We start from the raw sequence: 26,999 nt of genomic DNA, 5'->3' as shown, positions 1-26,999 counted from the left end.
ACACAGAATGAATATGTATATAATTTATATAATAATATAATAAAACAATTTGTTGAAGAAAGTTAATGTATGTACTATCGGTTACAAAATATATTCCCAAAAATTCCCCAATTATAATAGGCTTACGTCCAAAAATCACAAAAACATTCTCATATACAGTATATGTGGTAGTAGTGGTGGAAGTAGTAAGTAGTAGGTAAGAGAGTAGAAGACTTGGAAAGCTCATTCTCACAGAAAAAGATAAATGTGCGTCAAATTAGGATATCATAAAAATCCATTCTCGTAGGAAATATTAGTATTTTGTGTGCATTATATAGACTGTATGTATATACGTATACATATAAATATTATTACAAATAGTTGCATTATATACGTGATACAAATGCAATGAAGGAATTATGTGTCTACATAAATATTGAGCAATTTTCAAACATCTTACCTTGAAGTCCTTCTTCACTTTCACCTTGAACACTCTCGTGTTTTCATCTGGAGTAAGCACCTTCTTCACTCGGGCGACAATTACTGAAAAAAGAAAGAACATAAATTCTATTTATTGTTTCCACCGAACCAGCACGAAATGAGTGTATTTTATTTTTATTATTTGTGACAAAAACACTTGCTGTTGACAAACTAAATAGAAATTTTTTTAAAAATAAAGGAATTATTACTAATCTCTCTGTCATTATGTCTATCTGCCCAGCTACCTAGTTATCTACTTGTTTGTTTGTCTGTCTATCTGCCTGTCTATAACGTTATACCTATCTAATAACTTTCATATATTCGTACATGTTATTGTGTTTTATTTTAACGGATGTAATACTATATCATAGGCTTCGACTTCTTTGCGGGCTACTTAGGATTAGGCAATAAGGTTTGATCCTAAGGGGGTCAGAAGCAAAGAGGTGTAAGTGCACTTAAGTTACTTGTGAGAAAATATGGTTGAAAGTACTTAAGATTTCGTAAATTCCGTGAAATTTTTTATTTCAATTTTAGTGTGTGATATGGTTAAAAGATGTATCCCTTTGCCACTAAAATTTTTAGGCTGCTATTCATAGACATTTCGCAGCACGCGCTACGAGCGTGCTAAACTAGCCCCACTGGTTACTTGTACAGAATTCAAATCATATCTTATCGCTAACACTGGTTTATGAATACGAAAAACGCTGATCATCCACCGGAAGCCCGCGCTAAAAATGTCTGTGAATACGGCCCTAAATGTTTTAGCTTGCCCTGGATGCACTTAACTCATGTTATTAGAAATGTCACTTGTATCCCTTTGCTTCTGACCCCCTTTCCTGTGAGTTGACGCTTCATCTGCTCTTCGGTAGCCTATGCCATCCTCCAGCCTAGAGTTAATGCCCCTTTCGGTCCTTCAGAATCAGTAGACATCTCCGGTTTTCCCTGCCTAAGTTCGTCCCCTCCATCTTTTCGTTCCTAACTTATATTTTCTATGGCGTCTCTCGGTCTACTTACTAGTACAGTATTATAAAATGTTCCATTCATCACTTTTCGGGGTATTCTCTCTTCCCCCATTCTTATTAGATGCTCTGCCGAACTTAATCTTCTGATTTTAATATCATCTAGGCTATTATGTTTAGTTCTTTAAAGAGGTTATATACTCATATTTCTCATTTTACTTTTGACGTTAGCGTTCATTCTCTCTCATATTTTCTTTGAACTTTCCTCTCAAAAATGCTTAATGCATTTCTGTTGCCTTGTTCAATGTTCATTTTTCACTCCCTTAACATAGCAAAGACTTTATTAAGATTTTATACAAAATAATTGTGTTATTTCTACGAATTTGTTTTGATTTAAATATATTTTATTTCTACCGATAAAATCTTTAATTTCCTCCCTTTTATCATGTTTATCGTTTTCACTAGATATTTAAAGCTTTTAACAGTTTCCTTACTATGATCTTTAATCGTTAATGTTTGAATGTTCAACTCTTTGTTGCTTCATGCAAATCTTGTATAGCTCCCTGTAAAACAGGTTTGAATAATTTCAATGAAAAATTGTTCTGGGACGGGTATCGATCCCGGGACTCTTCGCTTAGCGCACGAATGCTCTCCCTTTATATCCACGCAACTCAAATGAGCTGACAAGACGCCAGAACCCAACTATGAGTGCACACAAATTCTGTGTGACTTAAATTGTGGCTTCCTGTTAACGTACCTCCAGTAACGAATATATTATGTAAATCTGGCTTGGAGGTAATAGCTCCCTGTAAAGCAGGTTTGAATAATTTCAATAATTTTGTTGCTTTGTGCCATTGTCTTCATTTGTCTAGATTGATTTAAAGATCTACTTCCTCCGCATTTTCTAGTATTTTTATAGACTTCAGAGACTGTTTTTTTTTTCCTTCCCATAATGTAAACATCATTTGCATACGCTATTAACAGTATTTATTTCTAAAATATTGCTGAATTTGTACCGTTTTGTAGTCCTTTCCTAGGAAGATAATTAAATGGTCATTCAGACATCTAGAAATCCCAACATTATACAGTTCATTTCCAAAAACAAATTGTTAATATTGTTTCAATTAGTGGACATTATACGGATCTAAAGCTTATTTGCGATGCCAATATTTTTATTGTGGTCGGATCTGTTAAATAATTTAATATTATTAATAAATGCTTTGAATATTTCTGTGCATTTAAAAATTAAATATTTAATCCATTCAATAGTATAAAACTTTTCAGAAAATAATACGACGTACGAAATAATATACTAATCCCCTATGCGTTTCTAGCTTGTTTCAGTGCCATTCCGCTAGTTGCTAGGAAACAGTCGTTAACACGTTACAACTGATTCTACAATAGCAATTTTGAACGAATTCTGTTACACAGTTTATTATTATCCATTGTTAGTAGCCACAGAATCAATCTATAAGCTCTGGTGTTTCTATAGTGACAGTCCATAAATCAACTGAACAACGAAAAACAATTTAAATTTCACCACCAGAGCGGCAGCAGCACCAGTAACAGTAAACCAGTAAATGGGAAATCCGCTACATGTCAACCAATGGAACTAGCCTACTGCAAATCGATGTTTAGGCAACTCATTCGAGGAAAGTGTACATTTGGCTGCCTACCAACAAAGGCGGGCCACATGGGAAATGAACAAGAAACACACGGCAACTAGTTCGCAGCTCAGTGCAATAACGTTTTGTGAGGCACTAGAGTATGTTAATTTGAGTGTGTGTGTGAACTGTCTGTCTGTATGTCACTAATGAGAAATCATTACGTAGACAATTATTACGAAGTCATGTATTATAATAGCGTGGAACAGTCTTGGACAAAACATTATAGGAATAGAGCAGTGTTTCAATGAGTATTCCAGGGAAATAAATTAAGTGATAATAAATTAATGTTGGAATTGGGATTTCAGGGAAAATCCAAATATTTTGATAATAATGCAATGTTTCAATGAGTTTTCCAGGAAAATTAAAAATTTTTTGGCAATAAATCAATGTTCATATTGAAGTTTTAGTGAAAATTGAAATATTCTAATAATAATGCAATGTTTCAATGAGTATTCCAGGGAAATTAAAAATTTAGTGATAATAAATGGATGAACTTAAAAAATAAATTACTCAGAGAAAACGAAAATCTATAAAATCTTCTCAACAACTATGAGATTAAGTGCTCCATTTTCTCAATCAAAGTTATGTACATGCATTCTATTAGTGCTCCTACCTGTACTGATAAGATTTGGTGTATTTAGCTTAAGTAGTTTTAATACAAAAAAAAATAATATATTATATGAAGAATAAAATCTGTAAATATTAATTTAACATATCTGAATAAATGTGTCCATTATATTAATAAAATCTCATTCACATAATGTACTACAATACTTAGAAGTTGTATGACATTTTAAAAATTTTAGCTTTAATCAGTTCGGAGGAATCGAGACATATGTTTATAAAAGTGGCAAGTAAAGATGTAATTATTTAAAATTTCGTAGCTGGCATTTAAATGGACGGGCGACCTATCGAAAAAAAAACAATTTTAGGACTTATTTATGTTTCGCCTCGTTTCACAAACTTTACATTCATGTCAAAAAGATAATCTTTTCGAACTTTTATAGCACAAAATATTTTTCTACGACAGCACAAATTTAAATTAGATAAATATTTCAAGATGGAGAGGTTATAAGATCACGATTTCATGGCCGTCTAAACTCACAACTATTAAGAAATAAGTAAGTTATCCATGAACTACCCTGTTTTATTCATATTCACGATTTCATGGCCGTCTAAACCGGTCATAATCAACAAAGCTGTTAGAAAAATAATCATAGCTTACTAAAGTGATGAAAAGTGAAGTTACTTCAGATCCTTGAAACAATGAAAGCATTAAGCACTGTGTGTGTATTATCTTATTTATTTATCTAAACGATAACAGCGCCCTGTAATAACAGGCTGCCACAAAGACAGAGCATATTGTACAATAGGCAGTTGAGAGTAAATGTTTAAATTTAAGAGAGTTACAAAACAATTACAAGAAATTATTGAGTAAATAATTACTAATTAATTATTTAAAAATCAATGTTGACCGCAGAGATGGTTTCGGAGTACAAATATGAAACAGAGCTGCAAGAACGATGTCGTCTGCTGCCTTCCTCTGTAGGCCGAAACGTTGCTAGGTTTGGAAGAAGAATAGTACGAGCTAAAATGTAAGCAGAATGTTAAATTTGTTACTTATTTGTGTAATATTTACGTCATGAAAGATCGAGATAATGCGTTAATTTCTGACTGAATGGAGTTAAGACATTGAATTGCATTTTCTTTGGCAGTGTGTAAATTGATTACGTACATTTTTAGGCACTAGTGTTTTAAATACTTATTTTGTGCGAGATCGTGCGTATTTGCTTGGTTTCCGCACAAAACCAATCCGCGGAAAGTCTAAAACTCCACATTCAGTATTCCCAACCTAACACACATAACAATTTCCCTCTTCTTACCGCTTAAGTGACATATTGATTTTACTGCTTTAGGCTTTTAACATATTATTTTTAGAGACGTTCCATATAGTAGCCTAATAATTATAAATTTCACCTTTATTGCACTGTTAATTATTTTTTTTAATATTTGCAAAAATTAAGTAACCTCTACAACTCCACTAAAGTTACTGCATTCGTGATGCAAGTAACATTAAGGAAGCCGTGAAAAAAATCAACAAGACCGGCAAAATTAAACTTGCCGATGTTACTACTGCAATATGTTATATAAATAATATTGTTAAAATATTAAAGTGAAAAATAAATCATTACATAACCTTACCGTTTGTTTTAAGTTCGCATTTATAGACTGGGGGGGGGGGGGGGAAGACAGACGTATATCACGGCCTGCTGGAGTATAGTAAACACAGAAAACATTTTAAAGCAACAATGTTAAAGATAGATATTTGTGTTTTGCAAATTTGCCTATATTGAACAGAAACCAAGATGGAGATTTCATTGCAACTAATTAGAAATTCCTCTTTCAGGTATGTAATAAATTATCTTCGCACAAAATAATGTACGGTACACGAGCGGTATGTTTTCTTTCAATTCTCGGAAATTAAAAAAGCTCAACTACGTTTCGCTTTTTCAAACTTTTCCTCGAACATGAAAACTTCAACATACCGCTCTTATAACGCATATTAGTATTACGCTCTATCGTAGAAAAAGTTATAAAGAAATAACCCCCTGTTATATACATTTAATCTAGAAAAGTTTGTTGATTTCAAGGTCAACAAACGAATTTTTTTTTTTTGGTCATTTATGCCACCAAGTTCCTTTAAACAGGCTAAAGACGGGATTTATGAGAGAAAAGCTAACACCACCTTTAAACACTGGGATGGATAAACTCAGTGTGAAGAACATCAATAGGCCTACGGGTACAAAAGAAGAAGACTTTATGGGCGGATATGCATGCATGAAAAGAAAGACCCCTTTTCGGTTGAGAAAACTGTAAATATGTCATGGAGTAATCACATGATGATGATGATGATGATGATGATGATGATGATGAGCACAAAGTTGATCAGCTTGCAATATGTCATTTTGCTCCATTATTATTATTATTATTATTATTATTATTATTGTTATTGTTATTATTATTATTATTATTATTATTATTATTATTATTATTATTATTGTTATTATTAAACACTGGAACCACTCCAAAGAAACTTGTTCCGATACATATATCGTCCACTACATTTTCCATTCGGACGGACTCACCAGACTCAAACTAGAATCTCCGACATAAAAAGCCGACTGTCTAGCCTCTCAGCTAACCATGCGTCTTTGCATGATATTTGATTACAGTTGTTTAATTCTCTACTTCACGTTAGCTCCGTCCAGTTATGTAACTTCAATGATCAAAGGATTACTTATAGCATTCTTGCACGAGCCAATGGCGAATTTCAATCAGCCAGGATTAAACTCTTGTAACCTTTACAGAAGTCTTTTTTAAATTCGAAAACACACTGCGCGCCATCAAGCAATGCAATAATCCTTTTGAAGTTTATCCCTCGCTCCCTCCAACCTGCCGGAGAGCGGAAGGCGCGGGTGAAAGTCACGCTTTTGAGTAAGACTGACTAGCAACAGAGATTAGTCCGTGTAAAAGTTCCCCTTTTGAGAGTGGGTAAAAATAAACTTGGTAACGGGTGTAATAACTTGCCATTAGCATGGCTTTCCTGGGTCAGGGCTTGTTGTGTAAGATTTAAAGCCATCGTAAACCGACTCACACATTGTCTCGAGACTAGCGGCATGATCCTTTATCTCATGATCATGATCGCCCTCATTTCTCTCTTACTGCGGTATCCGTAATCGTCTTTTTGTATCTCAGCACTGAGGTATCTGTGTTACAAAAGCGCCATCAGCTGTTTTACAAGTACATATATATGCGTTGCTATAGAGATAACACATTCTGCATTATTAAGTATAGCCAACTGTAATGTCATTGCTATGGAATCATTAACAATACGTTCCGCACTATAGATAATTACGTTGCTATGGAACCGTAACATATTACGCACTGTTATGTTTCTATTGGAGTCATGACATATTACGTACTATTATGTATCTATTGAACTATGAATACATTACGCACTGTAGACAATTACGTTGCTATGGAACCGTAACATATTACGTACTATTATGTTTCTATTGAACTATGAATACATTACGAACTGTAGACAATTACGTTGCTATGGAACCGTAACATATTATGTATTATTATGTTTCTATTGAACTATGAATACATTACGAACTGTACATAATTACGTTGCTATGGAACCGTAACATATTATGTACTATTATGTTTCTATTGAACTATGAATACATTACGAACTGTACATAATTACGTTGCTATGGAACCGTAACATATTATGTACTATTATGTTTCTATTGAACTATGAATACATTACGAACTGTACATAATTACGTTGCTATGGAACCGTAACATATTATGTACTATTATGTTTCTATTGAACTATGAATACATTACGAACTGTACATAATTACGTTGCTATGGAACCGTAACATATTATGTACTATTATGTTTCTATTGAACTATGAATACATTACGCACTGTAGACAATTACGTTGCTATGGGACCTTAACATATTACGTACTATTATGTTTCTATTGAACTATGAATACATTACGAACTGTACATAATTACGTTGCTATGGAACCGTAACATATTATGTACTATTATGTTTCTATTGAACTATGAATACATTACGAACTGTACATCATTACGTTGCTATGGAAACGTAACAAATTATGTACTATTATGTTTCTATTGAACTATGAATACATTACGAACTGTACATAATTACGTTGCTATGGAACCGTAACATATTATGTACTATTATGTTTCTATTGAACTATGAATACATTACGAACTGTACATAATTACGTTGCTATGGAACCGTAACATATTATGTACTATTATGTTTCTATTGAACTATGAATACATTACGAACTGTACATAATTACGTTGCTATGGAACCGTAACATATTATGTACTATTATGTTTCTATTGAACTATGAATACATTACGCACTGTAGACAATTACGTTGCTATGGGACCTTAACATATTACGTACTATTATGTTTCTATTGAACTATGAATACATTACGAACTGTACATTATGTTGCTATGGAAACGTAACAAATTATGTACTACTATGTTTCTATTGAACTATGAATACATTACGCACTGTAGATAATTACGTTGTCATGGAAACATTAAAACATTACGCACTGTAATTACGTTGTCATGGAACTATTAATACAACATACACCATATAGTATTACGTTTCTATGGAACTATTAACACATTACGCACCTTACTATGAAACCACAAATAGGCCTATATACCACCGTGTACTTAAAAGAATATAGCAGTTTATAGTCGTTATATTATCACTCAGATAAGGCGTAGAAAGATGTTTGTACGCTCAAATGAAAGAGGAAGGAAGACAGTTTTGTTTTACCCATGCGCAGCTAGCTTTCCTTTGTTTTCTTTCCTTGGCAGCGATAATAACAAAGATGGCGACTCAACAGAAAGCATTTTGTGTTTTGAAGTTTGAGAGTTGTAAATCGGTTATAACAGTTCAACGTGCGATTCGTAGGCAGTTTAATCGTGATCCTCCAAATGCTAACAACATCCGTCGATGGCATAACCAGTTGGCAACGACCAGTTGTCTGTGTAAATGTAAAAGTGTAGGACGACCAAGAGTGTCTGAGGAGAATGTTCAGCACGTTCGGGACTCTTTCTTACGAAGTCCTAAAAAGTCAGTTAGAAAGGCTAGTGGATTTGTCGCCATGCACCCGATGACAGGGCTTATCTCCAGTGGCCTCCAAGATCACCGGATCTCACCCCATGCGAGTTTTTCCTTTGGGGTTTTATAAAGGACCAAGTCTACGTACCTCTATTGCCTGCTAATCTGCCCGAGTTGAGAGACAGGATTCGAGAAGCTGTTGCTGCCATCACTCCAGACATGCTGATTAAAGTATGGGAGGAATTAGCCTACATCTTAGATGTGTGTCGTGCAACAAACGGGGCTCACATTGAACACTTACGAACTTATAATGTAAACTGGAGATTTTACTCTTTCATTTAACATGAGTTTTGTTATTGTCATAGTTAGTTAACTATATTTTTATGTACACCCTGTATTAAGCACTATAGGCTGCTACTATGGAATCATCACCACATTATGTACTGTATATAATTACATTGATATGGAACTAATAACATATTACTTACTATAGAAAATTATGTTGCTATGGAACCTTAACACATTATGCACTATGTTTGTAATTATGTCAGGTGAAGAATACAATGCGTGTAGTTCTGCGTCGTGTAATTTTTTCCAATCTTCTGTAACTTCATCCTTCTCGCCCCAAATATTTTCCTAAGCATCTTATTCTCGAACACCCTTAATCTCTGTTCCTCTCTCAAAGTGAGAGTCGAAGTTTCACAACCATAACTTATTAAAATATTGGCGTAGTTCACGTTAAAGACATTTGTTACACAATATAAACTAATTTGTTGCTATGGAAATATTAATTTGTTCCGTTCTGTGCTCGTTATTTTTCGAAACACTGATCATGATCCGGAAATAAAAAAATTGACATCAGCAGGTAATCTGGGGCTCGTATTTACAGATTGAATATGCCGTCACAAAGAGATCTCACGCCTTACTCCTTAGTCATTTGCTGCTACATATTATAAACGAAGTAATAAACGCATAATATAAATGGCTGTGTTACTAGGGAAACATTACTATTTTCCACATTACGAAATATTAATTTGAGTTGCTGCAGAAACACCAACACAGGTCTCAGTACAAACATTTGTGTTACTGTAAAAACATTAACGCAGCCCGTACACACACATTTGCATTGCTATGGAAACACCAATATATTCATCACTGCATGTATCTATGTTATCACTGTAACGCTAGCCCATTCTTCATTACGGATATAAACATTATTGTGGAAAAGTGAAAATATCGTGGTAATTTGTTTCAGTGAAAAAATTAATTAATTTCGCTGTACAGTGCAAATTTATTGTCTCTATGAAGACATCAACTTATCATTTGGCGCTAGGGGAACTTCATTTAAGTTAACCAAAACCATTCTCCTTTCTCTTAAATTTTCTAATGAGGACATTAACAAAATTTGTCTAATGGTATTGAGAGAGATTCATTATCCATTTTACACAATCACTTTTATAATACTATGTAATTTTTTTTCACTTATTTCATTACACTTCAATGTATTTTCATCTCATGTTTCTCCGAAATCAAATTGTACTTTATTTTTAAATTTATCATTGTTCCGTATTCTCTCCGCAATCATATTGTATTTTTCATTTAACTACTGCTTTGTATTCTGGATCCTAGTGGTCAGCCGTAGATTTCGGCCAGATGTCCCAAATTGTGGAATTTGTTGTTTTGTCCTATATGAATAATTGTTTATCTCGTGTTCCATTAGTACTTTTGAGGTTCGGAGTATGAAATCGAGTTTGACCATGGGGAAATATACAGACTAGATGTACATCCAAGTACCTCTTAATAACCACTATCAGCATTAATATTAAATATATGGGGGACTCATTTTCAAAATGTCTCTTGTCCACCTGATAACGAAAATGAGCTTTCTATGTCCATGCATTCTTAAAATATACAACTGTCATGATTTGGCTTCAAAACACCCTCTAAACAAATAAAATCTTGCGTTAAAAGTGTAGTTGTATTGTATTTCTGGTGGTGTGGATGAGAAGGCCTGATGGCCTTAACTCTACCAGAATAAATAAATAAAGAACAATTTATAAAAAACAATTTATTCGAATCAACTGACTCTTGTCCACAGCAAAATTTCAACAAAATATTACTTTCAGCTTTGGGAACAAAGAGTCTCATGTTGATTCTAAATGCATCCAACCTCTTTGGTTTCATAATGTCTCTTGTCTAGATGGTAATAAATTATAGATTCTAGAAACGCTTTTCGTAATTTCCTACAAAGTTATGGGAATAGACAAGGGTCGTTTTGAAAATAAGCTCATATGGAAATGACTCCCAAAATTCCCATGTCCTAAAAAAGAACTGGGTGATAACATAATCGGGTTTTCAGTGTTTGCACTCAGTCGTACGGAAGTACAGACTTCCTCAATAGCATTAAAACTGTTTATCTACTCGTGTTTTCTGTTCCGTAGATCTATTATGTGTTCATCTTACGAAGGAAAGATGGAATTTATTGTATTTGAGTCGTAATGTTGAAGACGCTGCTGTATGGACTAACTGGTCAGCTCTTTCATTCCCCATTATGTCCACGTGTCCTCTTATCCGCACTAGGCAGATATGAATTATTGCTGATTACTCATTGTGGAAATACTGAACTTCGTTTACATTTTCAGCCATTTATTTGTAATATTCTAGAAATATAGAGGCAATTAGGTGTTTCTCCAGCATTTAATGTTAATTTACCATGTCGATCGCACACCTGTAGACACAGTTACCGTAATTTTTAACCCTTAAATTAGCAAAACTTCATTTCTCACACTAGTTTATTAAACCGTGTCGGACTGTAAAGAAAACAACTATCGCAATGTCCATATTTTATATGTTGTACAACAGTATAGTATTGTGAAATTTTAATTGTCCTATCAATTTTTTTTCTATTGTTCTATTAAAATTATAGCATATAGCTTATTAATATAGCCTATTAACCTGATGTATCCTATAGGATACTTTGCGAATTTAAGGGTTAATTACTAGGGCGGGCATTCGATAAGTAATGGCAACAATGCTGTAAATTAGTGCTTCTAGCGGTGGCCATTGAAATCTTACACTTCGTAATAGAGCAGCGATTGCTTCATAAATTTCCAATATTGAGAGAGAGAGAGAGAGAGAGAGAGTGAGAGAGAGAGAGAAATAACTCGTCCGGCCTTAATTAAGGATGACTACGAGGATCCGGAAATTAATAGCAAACAAATATAATCAATTAAATACGAATATTGTTATAAAAATAACATGTAATTATTAAGCACCATTGATTATCAATTATAAAATAAAATCTTAGAAGATGACTATAAAATTATACTTATAAATAAAAGACTTTATTTAAAATCAGCATATCCTTAATTAAGGCCTTCTGAGTGGTATAAATGAAACTGTATAATCTGCAGGGAATCTTTAAGAATTTGCGAGATGATTTTTTGAATTTCAGAAGATGATATTGATAATTGTTTTGAAGTAGCCGTATTTTGTAAATACAGTAGCTATTTCTGATTTATAGTAAACAATACAGCCTTAAAGGTACGAACAAAGGTGCTTCATAAAAATCCAAGTTGTAAGAGAAAAACATTCAACTCAGTGCTTTAGGGCATTACAAGAAGCCCGTGGGAGAAAAGTCCTACCATACTGAACTATGCAAGTTGGGTGGCATTCCCTTTCAATCAAGAGTTGACATCCGAAGAGCTGTAAGAGAGATATCCAGAAATGCTGCTGCAGACGGAGTCCGCCGTCTTCCAAGAATTTGGCAACGTATTGTTGACATGGCAGGAGACTATATTCGAAGTATCTAATGTCGAAAGTATCCTAAATAAATTTAGTGTGAAACAATAACTACTGTATGTTACCAGTACTTTTCGAATACCGGTACCCTAGTATTTGTAAAGGTTTAAATGACTTCTGCTGTAAATTAATGCCTACTATGTAACTGAATCCAAAATTTGGTTCCTAAGGTGAATAACTTAATTTATCTTCAAATTGTATTTATTTTAACGCGATCTTCAAAATTTGTTACACAGTTCTCCTCAGTGTTAGTGATTTCTAGACATAGGATGTTTAGGAAAATGCCCATTTTATTTGAATGTGCATATTTAAAGGCTTTTAGTAAATGTGCACAAATCATGAGAAATGAAGCATTCTGATGAAGTTTGATCTTGCCGTTAACCCCTATTTTGCTTTAATATGTACTTTTTTTTGCCCTTTTTTTTTTTTTGCTTTTATATGTAATTTTTTGCCTTTTTCTTTATATGACTACTCACTCAACAATACTGAATTTATTTATGCATTCGAAACTAAGGAAATTGCACTTCTTATAGTAGCCATAGATATGGGTCACGCTGTTGCAATACAGCATTGTTGTTTTCCTTACTCCGGAATCGATCTTGTTCTTCTGACTCCAGCACTGTGTTGAGAACATGAAGTACGCAGTCAGTCTAGGATTGCTTGTCGTTTGGTAAAAAATGCCAAAATCGAAAACATCGAAAGCTTCTTTATATCGTCAGTGGGTAGCAGAATTTCCTGCTTTCACTACTGATGGAACGATTATTATGTAGCCAGGATGGCATTGTTTAAGTATGCTCCAGTCACATCAGTATACGTTGACAGATCTTTTTCAGCATATAAACTGATTTTATTCATAAACGTGACGGAAGTTTGTGTGTTAATCTTGAAAAGTTGCTTGTTGTTTATTGTAACTCAAATTACGGACGTGAAGTTGTGGATTCATAAGTACAAGTGAAACGAGTCCATAGAACAAAGAAACTACTTTTCCAGTGTACTTATGGTCTTATGGATGTTTAGGGTAAACTGTATAGTGATTGACCACTTAAGCTAATGAGTAATAAAATAATGAAATAGCGGAAAACAGTGATAATTTTTTGAGAGAATTTTAAAGGCATTGAGTCAAGTGAAGATTCAGAAACAAATCAAAATCAATAAACAAAAGGAAAAAGAAAATTTTAATGCAAAGTTAAATTAAATAAACACAACAAGTCCACTTTTACAGTTATTGACCTTCTACTGCACAGTTATTGACCACACGCTTATTAGTGATTGACCGTCTACTGCACGATCATTGAACAACACATTTTCACAGTTTTCACTTTTTTCTTGTCTGTTACGTTTCTCTTATTCTGATCTTTCTCATTAAGAACTCTTCGCCACCGGCGTAGCTCTGTCGGCTAAGGCGCTTGCCTGCCGATCCGGAGTTGCGTTCGGACGCGGGTTCAATTCCCGCTTGGGCTGATTACCTGGTTGGGTTTTTTCCGAGGTTTTGCCCAACCGTAAGGCAAATGTCAGATAATCTGTGACGAATCCTCGGCCTCATCTCGCCAAATACAATCTCGTGATCATCAATCCCATCGACGCTAAATAACCTCGTAGTTGATGCAGTGTCGTTAAATAACCAAGTTAAAAAATAAGAAAAGAACCCTTCTCGCTGCCTTTTCTTTCATATTTTATTCGCTTCCTTTCTTCTCTTGCCTCTTCTTCCATTTTTCTCTTTTGTGCCTTATCAGAAGCAAGTGTGTGTTATTTCTCTGATGTTATTACAAATGGCTTCACCCAGCACTGGGCGAGGACTAAAGGACACTTTTCCTTCAACGGGATATTTGTTTCTGAACGCTAAGGTTGCTTCTAGGAGACCAAACTTCTTGGCAGCTTCATTTAAACCAATTCCACTGCAGACAGGTTCTATAGCGTTTCGTAAGCTTCCTCTGTATAATGCACCTTACCTGGCTTAGGCATTATAATATAGTATCAGTCCTGTAAAAATCCTCATCATTTAAGGTATGTATTAACGTTTTGGAGGAAAATCTACATTTTTTAACCAACCTTTTTAGGATATTTATCAGACAACATATGAAAGTAGACTAACATAACCATATATCAGAAACTTCAATTTCACTTTTCGATTCCTTAAAAAAATAATTAATTAAAATTATTCTATTTCTTCAAAATGCCCTATATTTTCTAAAAATTACTCAATTTTGAAATTTCTTTCACTGAGTTATTGCTGTTTATGCGTACAATGCTCTGTACTAGGATTTTGCAGCTAACATTATAACAAAGAAAATGTTAGTCAAAAAAACGCCATTTCAAACGTCAATACATACCTTAACCGAATATATTATAGAATTGAGCAAATTGGTCGTTATTCTAATAAATAATTTATAAACGACCAATCACTGTAGTTTGCGGACATACACTTTATAGTGATTGACCACGGGGCATTTTTATGTCATATAAAAACTTTTACAAAAAATATTCTGTGGACGGAAACGTTATACTTTTTCTCACACTATAAACGAGCACGAGAATTTATGTATTCTTTGCAGAATAAATAAATTGTTTTGTGCATTATTCTTAGCAAATACTCTAGTTATTTACACTTGTTTACGTTCAGTTGCATTTCCAATCGATTTCAGTCCTCTCAGACAACAGACACTAACTCAATGGGATGAACAGCGACAACTAACCACAAATAAGGGTTGTTACTAGAGGTATATGCAGCAAAAAGTGAAATCACGATCGTGGTTTATTCACAATATACTTGAAAAAAGAAAGCGGTCAATCACCGTATACTGGTCAATAACTACCTAGTTTACCCTACTTTATGAATTATGAGTGATTCAGTATAATTTCAATGCCTTTTAGTACCCTATTTTTGTTGTTTTAGAGCCTTTTTAGGCGTCTAAAATACCATTCTTAGTACCTTAACTTCCGATGTCTAGTAATTTCATAACACCTGAGTATTATGTGTATTGAGAGAATACGTGCATTTGCATTGGACTCTTATTTTCTGCAACCGAAAGCAATGAAACTAATGTAGGTTACATCAGTTTATAGAACTTGAATGGATTGAAGGTGAAAGAGAGATTGTCTGTTCGTTATCGTGCCGTCAGTTGGCGGAACGCTCCTAAGTCACTCGTTTTTAATGCCGAATATAAATTGCACCTGGTTATTAACCTGATTCAGTTTTACGATTATCCTAATGAAAGTACGGCCCGCCATCTGCAGTGAAAGCGTGGAATTAAATTACTCTTCGCGCGTGTACACAGCGATTGTGAGGCTCTGTGTAAGGCTCGGTCGTCTTTTTACGCCGTGTCCTATACGCTTTTTTTCGTTGCCATAATTGGAAGCGCAGTCATTACCACAACAGGAGACTGTAGGTTGTCCCAAAATAAATGTGCGGGTCGTAAAACTTTCTACGTCTGATAGGTACTACAGAATTTTGGTTGTAAGTAAAGAATTGTGCATAAGTTATATATTTTATGCTCGACCATGCCGAAATATAGTAATTATACACCTGGTAGCAGTCCTTTAATGCATGTCATTAAAGTACACCTATTCATTAAAGTTCAGGTTTTCGATTATTCTCGGATATGCAATCGAAAGACAACGAGGGAAACGTCACGGAGGCTGGAAATCCAATACTGTCGCAGAAGTTTATGTTCTGTTACTATAATAATTAGCGTTAATTGTAAATAATATTCAAATAAATTCAATTTGTCATCTCGTTTTTCAATTCTAAATCAATTTCCAGGTTATATCAAAATTAGTTCATGTTATTCTCTAGATTATATCAAAGTCAATGACATTATTGTTCCTCGGAACAAATCAATACTTTCGCGTCTGCGCACATCTCACAATTTACGAGCTATGCACAAGGTCACTTCCCCTCTTCAGTCAGATGGGAATAAAATGAATACTTCTGAATAATTTCAAGTTAGAAATATGGTCGAGCATAAAAAGTCGTAAGAAACTTGCCTATAATGGTAATTAAGACGCTCGTATGAAAATTATGAAACTCGCTTGCGCTCGTTTCATAAACAAACATTCTCGCGTCTTAACTACTATCATTATAGGCTCTTTGCATAATGTACTATTATAATGCATTTTGTTTCATTATTTTGTAAATATTGTTTTTTTCTGTTTTTCTTTCAATTTTCTCTTATTTAAGGGGTTAGGTAAAGCTTACAGCAGTAAAATGTTTGAAAATATTCAACATTTTTTTCCTCCAATACTGTATTTGTACAATAATGAAAATTGGTATATGTAAAACACTGTCCTTCTGCTATATGAAAAAAAAAATATTTTTACGATATAAAAAAAATTATTTATATATATTTTTTTCTTTCAAAATTCAGTGTAATGATGAAGTGTTTTCCTGTTAACTCATAAACATGTTAACTTTTTCATGTCCTCTCTCTTTTATTTTATTACTGAAACAATCCCAGGTGGTGACAGGATTTTTTCTCGTTACCAAACTTTCAGAACGGCCCTAAGGTTCACTCAGCCTCCTATAAAATTGAGTACCGGGTCTTTCCCGGGGGTAAAAGGCGGTCAGAGCGTGGTGCCGACCACACCACCTTATTCTAGTGCCGAGGTCATGGAAAGCATGAGGCTCTACCTCCATGCCCCCCAAGTGCCTTCATGGCATGTTACGGGGATACCTTTACCTTCTTACCTTTTACACATGTTTACAATATCATGCTCTTTTAACTACATTCCTTAACAATTTTGATGAGAGTATCAATATGGGAAAGTTTTCTCCTGTAAGTTCGCCATTTATCGAACCAAAATGATAGAAGTCTGATGAAGGAAGATCAGGACAATACGGTGACTGTTGCAAAAGAATTCCTCAAACGTTCTTCGCTCTATTCCCATGTCATGTTGCGGTGAGAGGCCATGCCGAAAAGAGCATGATCTCTATTATTTGGTCCAAAGCATGTAGTTCAACCCACTACATTTTTTAAAAACAAAATAAAGCTTTCCAATTTCCATACAGATGGTCATTGACAGCGGTGCAAGGGCGACACGACCTTAGAAAAACTTAAAACTACTTTCTAACGCACAACCTGACAAAGATAATATTGACTGTTTTCCATAAACTCAGAAACTATAATATGTTTCGCCACTTCAAACGATCGTGGATGTTATTCTCTATGTCGAATCACTGCTACATCTTGTGGCGGGAAGTATACATCGAGAAGATTAAATTACAATAGCATCATAGTATACAGGGTGTTTCAGAAATACTTTGACAAAGTTTAGGGACATGTTCCTCACACCAAAACAAGAAAAAAAGTTCATATAAACATATGTTTCATTATGTTCTTTCATTAATAACTAAAAAAAAAATAAAGATTTTCGGACATACAGTATGTTTATATGAACTTTTTTCTCGTTTTGTTGTGAGAAATATGCACCCAAGGTTTGTCAATGTATTTCTGAAAGACCCTGTATAAAATTTGTTTTCATATTCATGCTTGCAAGGCAAAGAATATGAGTTATTGCTTTCGAAGGGACTTTGCATATTTATGAATTTGGAAGAGAAATTCAGTTCTGCTATAGTAAGACTGCAAACTTCAACTTCCTCACCAAAGTCGGCGCTGCAGGCATGCTTCTGAGGATGGGACATTAGGCAGGAACATCCTGACGCTGTGTTGACGCTCACCGCCACAAGCAGGACCAACGGAACAATCACCCGAGCCAACAATCGCATCGCCATTTTTTTCTGAAACAAAGTCACAGAATAAATAAGTTTGTCTAAATTTTTCTCAGAAAATAACAAGTTTATATGGAATTACGAACATAAAATTACAGTCCACTTTCACTGTATCCGATTTCTATACAGGGTTGTCCATTAAAAGCGTTCAAATTTAAACAAAAAAATAAGGGATGCTCTACTCAATATTTTGAGCTAGGGTACTTGGGAGTCTGCAAGCCAGATTAAGGTGGTAATGCTTAATCATACTTTTTTTAGTAGATTATTTTACGACGCTTTATCAACAGCTTAGATTATTTAGCGTCTGAATGAAGTGAAGGTAATAATGCCGGTGAAATGAGTCCGGGGTCCAGCACCGAAAGTTACCCAACATTTGCTTATATTGGGTTGAGGGAAAACCCCGGAAAAAACCACAACCAGGTAATTTGTCCCGACCGAAAATCGAACCCGGGCCACCTGGTGTCGCGGCCAGACGCGCTAACCGTTATTCCACAAGTGTGGACCTCAATCATACTATATCTAGTATGATTAACTCTTCGAATGGTATGAAAGAGTCTGTGAGAATATAGACATAACCACCTTGTGGACGGTAAGTCAACAGACAAAACATGATGAATTGTCTACAGGTGAATAATAAATGTAAATATTAAATATAAGTAACAATTGTAAATAATATGGATAACAGTAAGCAATAGCGATAGATATATGTTTAAGTCCATATCGCCTTAATTTCGCTTCGAAAACCCTAAGTTCCCATTTCAAAATGTTCAATAGGGTAACCTCTATTTCCTGTTTAATTTTTGCACGCTTTCATGAATCACCCGATATAATATACCTTATTTATTTATTTATTTATTTATTTATTTATTTATTTATTTATTTATTTATTTATTTATTTATTTATTTATTTATTTAAATTCAACTATACAGAATAAAGAAATATAATTACAAAACAAACAAAGAGAAATACAAATAAAATAATACAAGCAATATAAAAAGAAGATACAGTAATATTAACAAAATTTGAGACCGAATGAGCAGCGCTCGTGCTCGGTCGCAGTTCAGATATAATATTAAAATAATAATAATAAAAATAAATAAGTAAAATAAAATAGGAACTAAAATATAATTACAGCGGCAATGGAATTATATAATATAATATTAACACTAGAGAAGAATAATATCGCACGTGAAAAGTAGGACTAATATATATTTCAAAATTATAGAATACAAATATAATATCGATTGATTAATTCATACACATAGGCTATAAATTTATTTAATCAAATTGAAGATATTAACACGTTTCTAATTTTCTTGTTATATGTTAGTGGGTTACATGTTAGAAGTTCTGGGTGTAATTTAGTTAAAGCATTGTACAACCGAGGGCCAAAATTTATGCTATGCTTTAGACCAGCAGATGTGAGACATTTAGGTTCTACTAATGTTGAATTAATATTTCGTCTTGTGTCATAATTGTGTGTCTGTAATACAAACTTATTACGATTTTTATGATAAAATTTTAACAGCATATAAATTTGTTCAATATTAAATACATTAAATTCAGAATAAATTAATTTAGTTGGATAATCGAAACGTTTCTTCAAACAAATTTAAATTATTCGTTTTTGTAGTAAATTTAACGGACTAAGATTAATTTTTGTACTTCCACCCCAAATAATTATACCTCAATTCAAGTTTTGGTTTTCTATTAGAATTACAGTTTGTCTTCGCTGTTTCTATAATTATAACCATCATCATCATCGGTACAGAGAGGAACTGGAAACTGCTGTATCGTATCTTTTGTCACTTTACTTCTATTTGTGCCAAATCTTCATTTTCTACTCTGTTTCCAGTTTGCCGAATAGAATCTTCTACGTCATACAAGACATCTGTAATCTCAATTCAAACGTTGGCTTGTAGAGCCAGCTGTCCGCAGGTTAGAAATTTTGATGCCGTGAAAAGAAGTTAATCGGCAAATTTTCCATATAACACTGTCATTCACGGTACCCCTGACTTCACTTCCCTTTCGAAGAAAGCTGTGCTAAGGATTTCTAAGGCAAGAAAGATGATTTTTTACTTACATACATTCAAACTGTTCTCCTTTGTGGTCCCGTGCTTACCATGGTGGTCACTCAATCCGAGGTTCACGTTTTTAGATCCGGAGAGAGCGATTGATTTTAAAGGATGATAACATTCTTAGCAAGACTTACTTTGGGAGAGAAGTAAAACTGGGGTCTCATGTCGTAGATTTACGTCATATAAAAGTACTCTGTTCCTTACAGTGGCTCCAGACAAAATGTCAGTCATTTCTCGCCCAAGTTCAATTTCAACGCTGGATAACCGCGTTCTTTAAATCGTCGTTAAATAAAATACAGTAGGCCTACTACTACTAGTGTTGTTACTACTACCACCACCACTACTACACTCAAACTTAATTAACATTTGCATACATTATACAAATTTAATTTTTGTAAGAAGGGACACTATTGCTATGGTAATTGTGTCAGACCTCCTCTCACTTGCTTTTAATGCCGATCGACGATGTGAGTTGCCTATAAATCTCCTGTCGTTTGTTTTCTACAAATGCTATATATTAAGTTCTCTACAAGAGTCGCCTCTCACTTGTTTCCCAGCAACCTGACGCCTCGTTACTAAGATACTTGTAATTATTGTCAGTCGTTCCTCTTTACTTCTCCTTTGTTGCCTGGATTATGGAACTTAAAATTCCTCACCCTCTGCGATTATTTACCACTCTGGCCAGACACACAGACAACTCTAATCTCGGGAGATATATATTACGAATTGTTTCGTCTATTGTGGAGAAATGGCTTCCATGATCATCATTTTTTTCTCTGTCTAATAGCGTCACCAACTGCGTCTCGCATATTTCGTGTAAATGTGTGCCTTGGATGCAATCTATACAGATAGGTGGAACATTTTATAAACTAAAGGCTTTTAGCGTTTCCATGTAGACGGCTTTTGTTTCCAGCTGAAGGGCGTTCCTTTGTTTCCTTCATTTTTTTTGTCCGTAGTAACTTCATACTCACAGCTAGCACGCGATGTGGGAGTATGTTGCAATTTCATTAAACATTAAGACTCTAAGTGAACTGAAACTTCTCCTGAGTACAGTAGTGGCAAAAAAAAAACCGGACCAACGGAATAATCAAAGTCCCCGAAATGAGCCACTGCGCATGCCACGCCCGCATTCACAAGATAGCGAGTAATCTATTTAAATTGTTGTAGTTTCGACTGCTGACGTAGCCTATTTCGAAAGCCATTAGAAAATAAGCTGGTAAAATTCATGTTCTGGGAATAATAAGTTAATTAAGTAGTAAAATATCGCTGCAATCTAAAAGTATTTGGAACAAATTTGAATAAGGAAAAAAAATATTTTCCTTCCCTGGCAGGATTCGAACCACGAAAGTCTTAGTTACCAGTCTATCGTGCTGTTACCGTGCTACGGAATCACTAGAAAACCAACCTTCCCTGAGAAGTCTGTCATACAACAAGTGATTTAAAAGGAAACTACGTCCTACGAGTAGCTTTAATTTAGAACTAATTTCATGTAATTTGCATTACTTGTGAAAACAAACGTTTCCGTTACATCTCTTAATTTAATTTAAGTATCACTGGATTGAGAAACCCGCTACCAAATCACGTTATATGTTGCACCTTATCACAAATTCGTAGTCGATACAGAATGCTATGAACAGATTCTCCTCAAAATGGCCGCTGCTAGAGAAACACGTATCAGTCTGACAGCTCTGCTAGATGACGGATATTCCATACCTCAGGCTGCAGATAGGCTAGGAATGGCAAAAACTGCTGCGAAGAGGTGGGGTCGTCGATACCTAGAAACTGGGGGGGGGGGGGAGTTGAAAGACGCCATGAATCTGAACGTCCGAGAGTTTCAACGGGAAGAGAGGTCAGGACATTGCTCCGAATTCGTGAAGAAGACCAGATGCATCTTCCAAATAAATCTTTAATTTTTTTAAGCCAAATAATAATCCACATTTTGTTTTACTAAAATGAAATTAGGTCCATGAGCTGTGACAATTAATATTACTCTCGTATACTTTAAAAAATGCCTGCCATAGGAATCGAACCTAGGACCGTTTGCACGATAGCGGCGCGCCCCAAGCACCCGAGCCATTCAATGAAGACGAAAAGAATAACAAGCTGCGTGGCTGTTGTTGAACTACACAGGTAGTTTCGGGTCCAAGGAATATGCACCGACGCTCTGGAGTGAACAAGGCTCTGAAATCAGCTACAAGGGTCGGTCCGGTATTTTTTGCCACTACTGTACAAGACGCAAGTTTATGTCCTTTTAGTCTGGTCCCCAAAAATAAACAAACCCAGTAATATATATTCATGCATATATGTGTATATATTAACGAAGCCTTTTAATTCTGGAGATTAGAATTCAAATCTTGGAAAGTCTACAGACAATTTTTTGTGGAGAAGGAACACCAATGGTAAATACTTCTCGCAACAAGTAACGACTCAAATTTAGATTTTAATTACTAATATAATATATTTAAGTTTCCATTTTGATAGACATCCACTTTATACTTTAAACTTGTGTTTTTAAATCAACCGAAATTTTTAAGGATATAAGGACAAACATGTTCTGAAAGTTTTTTTTTTTATTAATGTAAACGGAAATGTTTTGTCACCTCGGTTTGGCGAACCACAGCTTGGAAACCACGTAAATTTATATCTCTTGACGTGTTGGAGGTAGATTTCGCATCCCCATTAACTCTGTCCATCTGTCCTCACAGTTTATCACTGTCCTGCCATGTAAATGTTTATTCTGTTACAGCAGAAATTTGCATATCCAAGGCTCTTCTACCTTGATGTCAAGTGCCGGTGATAAATGTTAACCGCAGTGTTACGTTCTGATATTAAGAGCAAAGGGTGCGGCGAGGAACAAAAAAAAAAGTTGAAATTATTAATAATTAATTACAGGTTGCCTTTGATTTACTGTGTGATTTGTGCGTCAAATCACTGCGCGTTTAAGGAACTGAATCGCTCACTGCTCCAACAGTGTGTGCCAAAATACAGTTCCTACATTCTCTGAAATTCTAAAGTTTAGAATATAAACAACCATTCAGTTATATGGCAGCTTTTCAACGTACAAACTAGAAGTTCGACCCTTGAAAGATGCTAGGAGACTAGTGGTAGGTTAAGATGCTGGTAGAAATACTTCGGTTTCATCAATCATTTCTCATTCCAAAGTCTTGCCGAAGTTCAATCAGCTCACGGCTTTCATCAAAGGGAACGCTGTTCTACTGAGATACGGATGGATGAAAGATTAAATGGATGGATGGATAGAGGAGGGACGGATTATAGATGGAGGGCAGTATAAACCCACGCGCATTTCAGCCTTGGACTACTACTACTAGAATTCAATTTTGACGTAAAACTACGTCATTATCCTCGCTAATTATAGAAAGGTAACTAGGAACTGACTGTCACATAAAAATTCAAACCCCTCTTGTTCTCCTTGCACTTCCCTTGTTCTCCTCTTCTTCCTCTTTTATTTCTATTATCCTTGTACAACTTGTATTCCCATTGCACTCCATGATTTCCCCTTGTTATCCTTGTATTCCCATTGTTTTCCTTATATTTTCCTTGTTCTACTTATATTCTCCTTGTTCCACTGTAATTTATATTAGTCTTATTCTACTTGTAATCCCCTTGTTATTCTTGTTCTCCTTAGTCTCCTTGTATTCACATTGATCGCCTTGTATTCTCCTTGTTCTCCTTGTATTTCCCTTATTGTACTTGTATTCCCCTTGTTCTCCTTGTATTTCCCTTGTTCTCCTTGTATGTTCCTTATTGTACTTGTATTCCCAAAGTTCTTCTTCTTAAATTTTCCTTGTACTCCTTGTATTCTCCTTGTATTTCCCTTATTGTACTTGTATTCCCCTTGTTCTCCTTGTATTTCCCTTGTTCTCCTTGTATGTTCCTTATTGTACTTGTATTCCCAAAGTTCTTCTTCTTAAATTTTCCTTGTATTCCTTGTATTCTCCTTGTTCTCCTTGTATTTCCTTTATTGTACTTGTATTCTCCTTATTATCCTTGTATTTCCCTTATTCTCCTTGTATTTCGCTTGTTCTCCTTGTATTTCCCTTATTATCCTTGTATTGCCCTTGTTCTCCTTGTATTTCCCTTATTCTCATTGTATTTCCCTTATTCTTCTTGTATTTCCATTGTTCTCCTTGTATTTCCCTTGTTATCCTTGTATTTCCCTTGTTCTCCTTGTATATCCCTTATTCTTCTTGTATTTCCCTTGTTCTCCTTGTATTTCCCTTGTTCTCCTTGTATTTCCCTTGTTATCCTTGTATTTCCCTTATTCTTCTTGTATTTCCCTTGTTGTCCTTGTATTTCCCTTATTCTCCTTGTATTTCCCTTATTGTACTTATATTCTCCTTGTTGTCCTTGTATTTCCCTTATTCTCCTTGTATTTCCCTTGTTCTCCTTGTATTTCCCTTATTCTCCTTGTATTTCCCTTATTGTAGTTATATTCTCCTTGTTATCCTTGTATTTCCCTTATTCTCCTTGTATTCTCCTTGTTGTCCTTGTATTTCCCTTGTTCTCCTTGTATTTCCCTTACTGTACTTGTATTCTCCTTGTTGTCCTTGTATTTCCCTTATTCTCCTTGTATTTTCCTTGTTCTCCTTGTATTTCCCTTGTTCTCCTTGTATTTCCCTTATTGTACTTGTATTCTCCTTGTTCTTGTATTTCCCTTATTCTCCTTGTATTTTCCTTATTGTACTTCTATTCCCCTTGCTTTCCTTGTTTCTCCGTATTCTCCTTGTATTCACATTGTTCGCCTTGTATTTCCTTGTTCTCCTTGTATCCCCCTCATTGTCGTTGTATTTTCCTTGTTCCACTTGTATTCCCCTTGTTCTCCTTATTCCGCGAGTCGTTCATCAACAACCCTACAATTTAGGAGAGCGCTACCAAACATACTAGTGTTCTGCAATGTTTGAACATGAGACAGGCAATCAAGATATTACAAAATTCGTCTATTTCATATAATAATAATAATAATAATAATAATAATAATAATAATAATAATAATATTTATTAATACTATACACTTGAGCTACATTAGGCATTCAGCCCGAAAGAGCAGAAGCTCGTGCTCGGGCGCAGAAATATGATAAACTAGTCGCTAGAGCTGTACTAAAATCCTTCACCGGTTAAGATATGAAGGGGTGGGAGAGAGGTCAGCGAATATTTTCATAACAAGGCCGAACAAACGTGACAGACCGCCGTCTGCAGAGCGAACATCGGCGAATGTCGAGTATGACGAATGAAAAATGTAGAAGACCAGAATTGTTTGTAGGAAACCTCATACGTTTTGTTCTTCATAAATCTGACAGTATTCAGCAGAATACAATCCCTGATCGCCTTCGATGAGAACCTTTCAGCTGACAGAATTAGAGCCTGATCTTCGACTTTATGAAAGGACTTACCTCTCTTCCCCACAAAGAAAACATGCTACGGCTAGGCGTTGTTTGTTGTATAACATTGGTCTACTCTAAAGTATTCTCATAAATTTGTTCTTGTTTGATGTCAACGAAAAGAACAAGACACGAATCTCAACTGTTTTTGTTTGTTAACCTGCCCGAGACCACGTGAGGTAATTAAATGGCGCCTCAGAGCTCCTAAATCCTTATAAATCATTTATCAGTTTTCTCAGACTCCGCCGTCTTTCGTGTGCATAGCGTGCGACAAGCTGACCACTTTGAAGTAGCCGCGGAACATAAATTTCAAATAGGAATATGTAAACCGTGCGTTCACAGAGCCCTCTTTGATCACTTCTTCGATACAAATGCATGATTATGCAACCCAACAAGGCAGAAGTTTAATCTATGAACATAACTCAATGCCCCTGACTTAACATGTACGTGAAGTCGAGTGGTTATTTATTCTACGTCAGTTTTAAATTATCGGAGGCAATTCAAAAGACAATAAGGAGGCTTTATCACGATAATTGAGCAGTCTGCTCTCCGGTGGTGTTCAAGTGGAAATGTCCGTGATTTTGTAACTGTGGTATGAAATTATTCATGTTTTCTTCTTATTGTGTTTGCTCAGAAAAAAAATTGCAAGTTTTATGTATCTGTAAATGTAAAAACAATATCAGTTGCCGCATCTGTGGTCAGCCTCAACGCTCTAATCATCCATTCAGGTGGCCCGGGTTCGATTGCTAGCCTTGTCATGATGGAATTTGTAGTGGACAAGGCAGAATTGGCAAAGGTTTCTCTCGAGATACTCTCGTTTCCCTACTTCACTCCACTAGGCTAATCTCTCCACTTCCCAGTAATTTCATTTATCGCCTGAAATAGTTAAACATAGGTTGGGGTGAACTTTTGAGGGTAGTACGGGTTTCCGATTCTTTTCTAGGATTTAATGGCTTGGGTTCTGGGTCCTGGGTTTTATAGGTACTTGCCTAGGGATGGGACCTGGCTTTGCTGCGAAATTAACTTAAAGTTACGGGGCACGAACCAATAGCCAACAGAACCGGTAGTATTAAACAGCTGATATCAGTGACTGAGGTAAGTCTCGACTTGGGTTGGCTTTTGGAAGATCTGACCCGAGATTTCCTAATCATTCTGCAAACTTTTAAAGAACAATTTTTCATATTCAGATAGTATTACTTGAGCTTTTTA

At 35.1% G+C, this 26,999-nt stretch overlaps 1 protein-coding gene across 2 annotated transcripts in view; it reads right to left on the bottom strand.

The window, feature by feature from the left end:
• Timp (Tissue inhibitor of metalloproteases) overlaps positions 1-26,999 on the bottom strand; it is a 234,691-nt gene that overhangs the window by 5,650 nt on the left and 202,042 nt on the right. For both annotated transcript variants that reach the window (XM_069847201.1, XM_069847202.1), the window contains 2 exons: positions 18,186-18,321; positions 440-522 (listed from right to left, as the gene is read on the bottom strand). In XM_069847201.1, coding sequence (XP_069703302.1) covers positions 440-522; positions 18,186-18,315 — 213 coding nt within the window. In that variant the 5' untranslated portion in view covers positions 18,316-18,321. The remainder of the gene's footprint in view (positions 1-439; positions 523-18,185; positions 18,322-26,999) is intronic.

This window comes from Periplaneta americana, chromosome 15, assembly GCF_040183065.1.
Source record: "Periplaneta americana isolate PAMFEO1 chromosome 15, P.americana_PAMFEO1_priV1, whole genome shotgun sequence".
In the NCBI taxonomy this organism is placed as follows: Eukaryota; Metazoa; Arthropoda; class Insecta; order Blattodea; family Blattidae; genus Periplaneta; species Periplaneta americana.
Note: the sequence above shows the minus strand (reverse complement) of the source record. Positions and strands in the feature narration are given on the sequence as shown.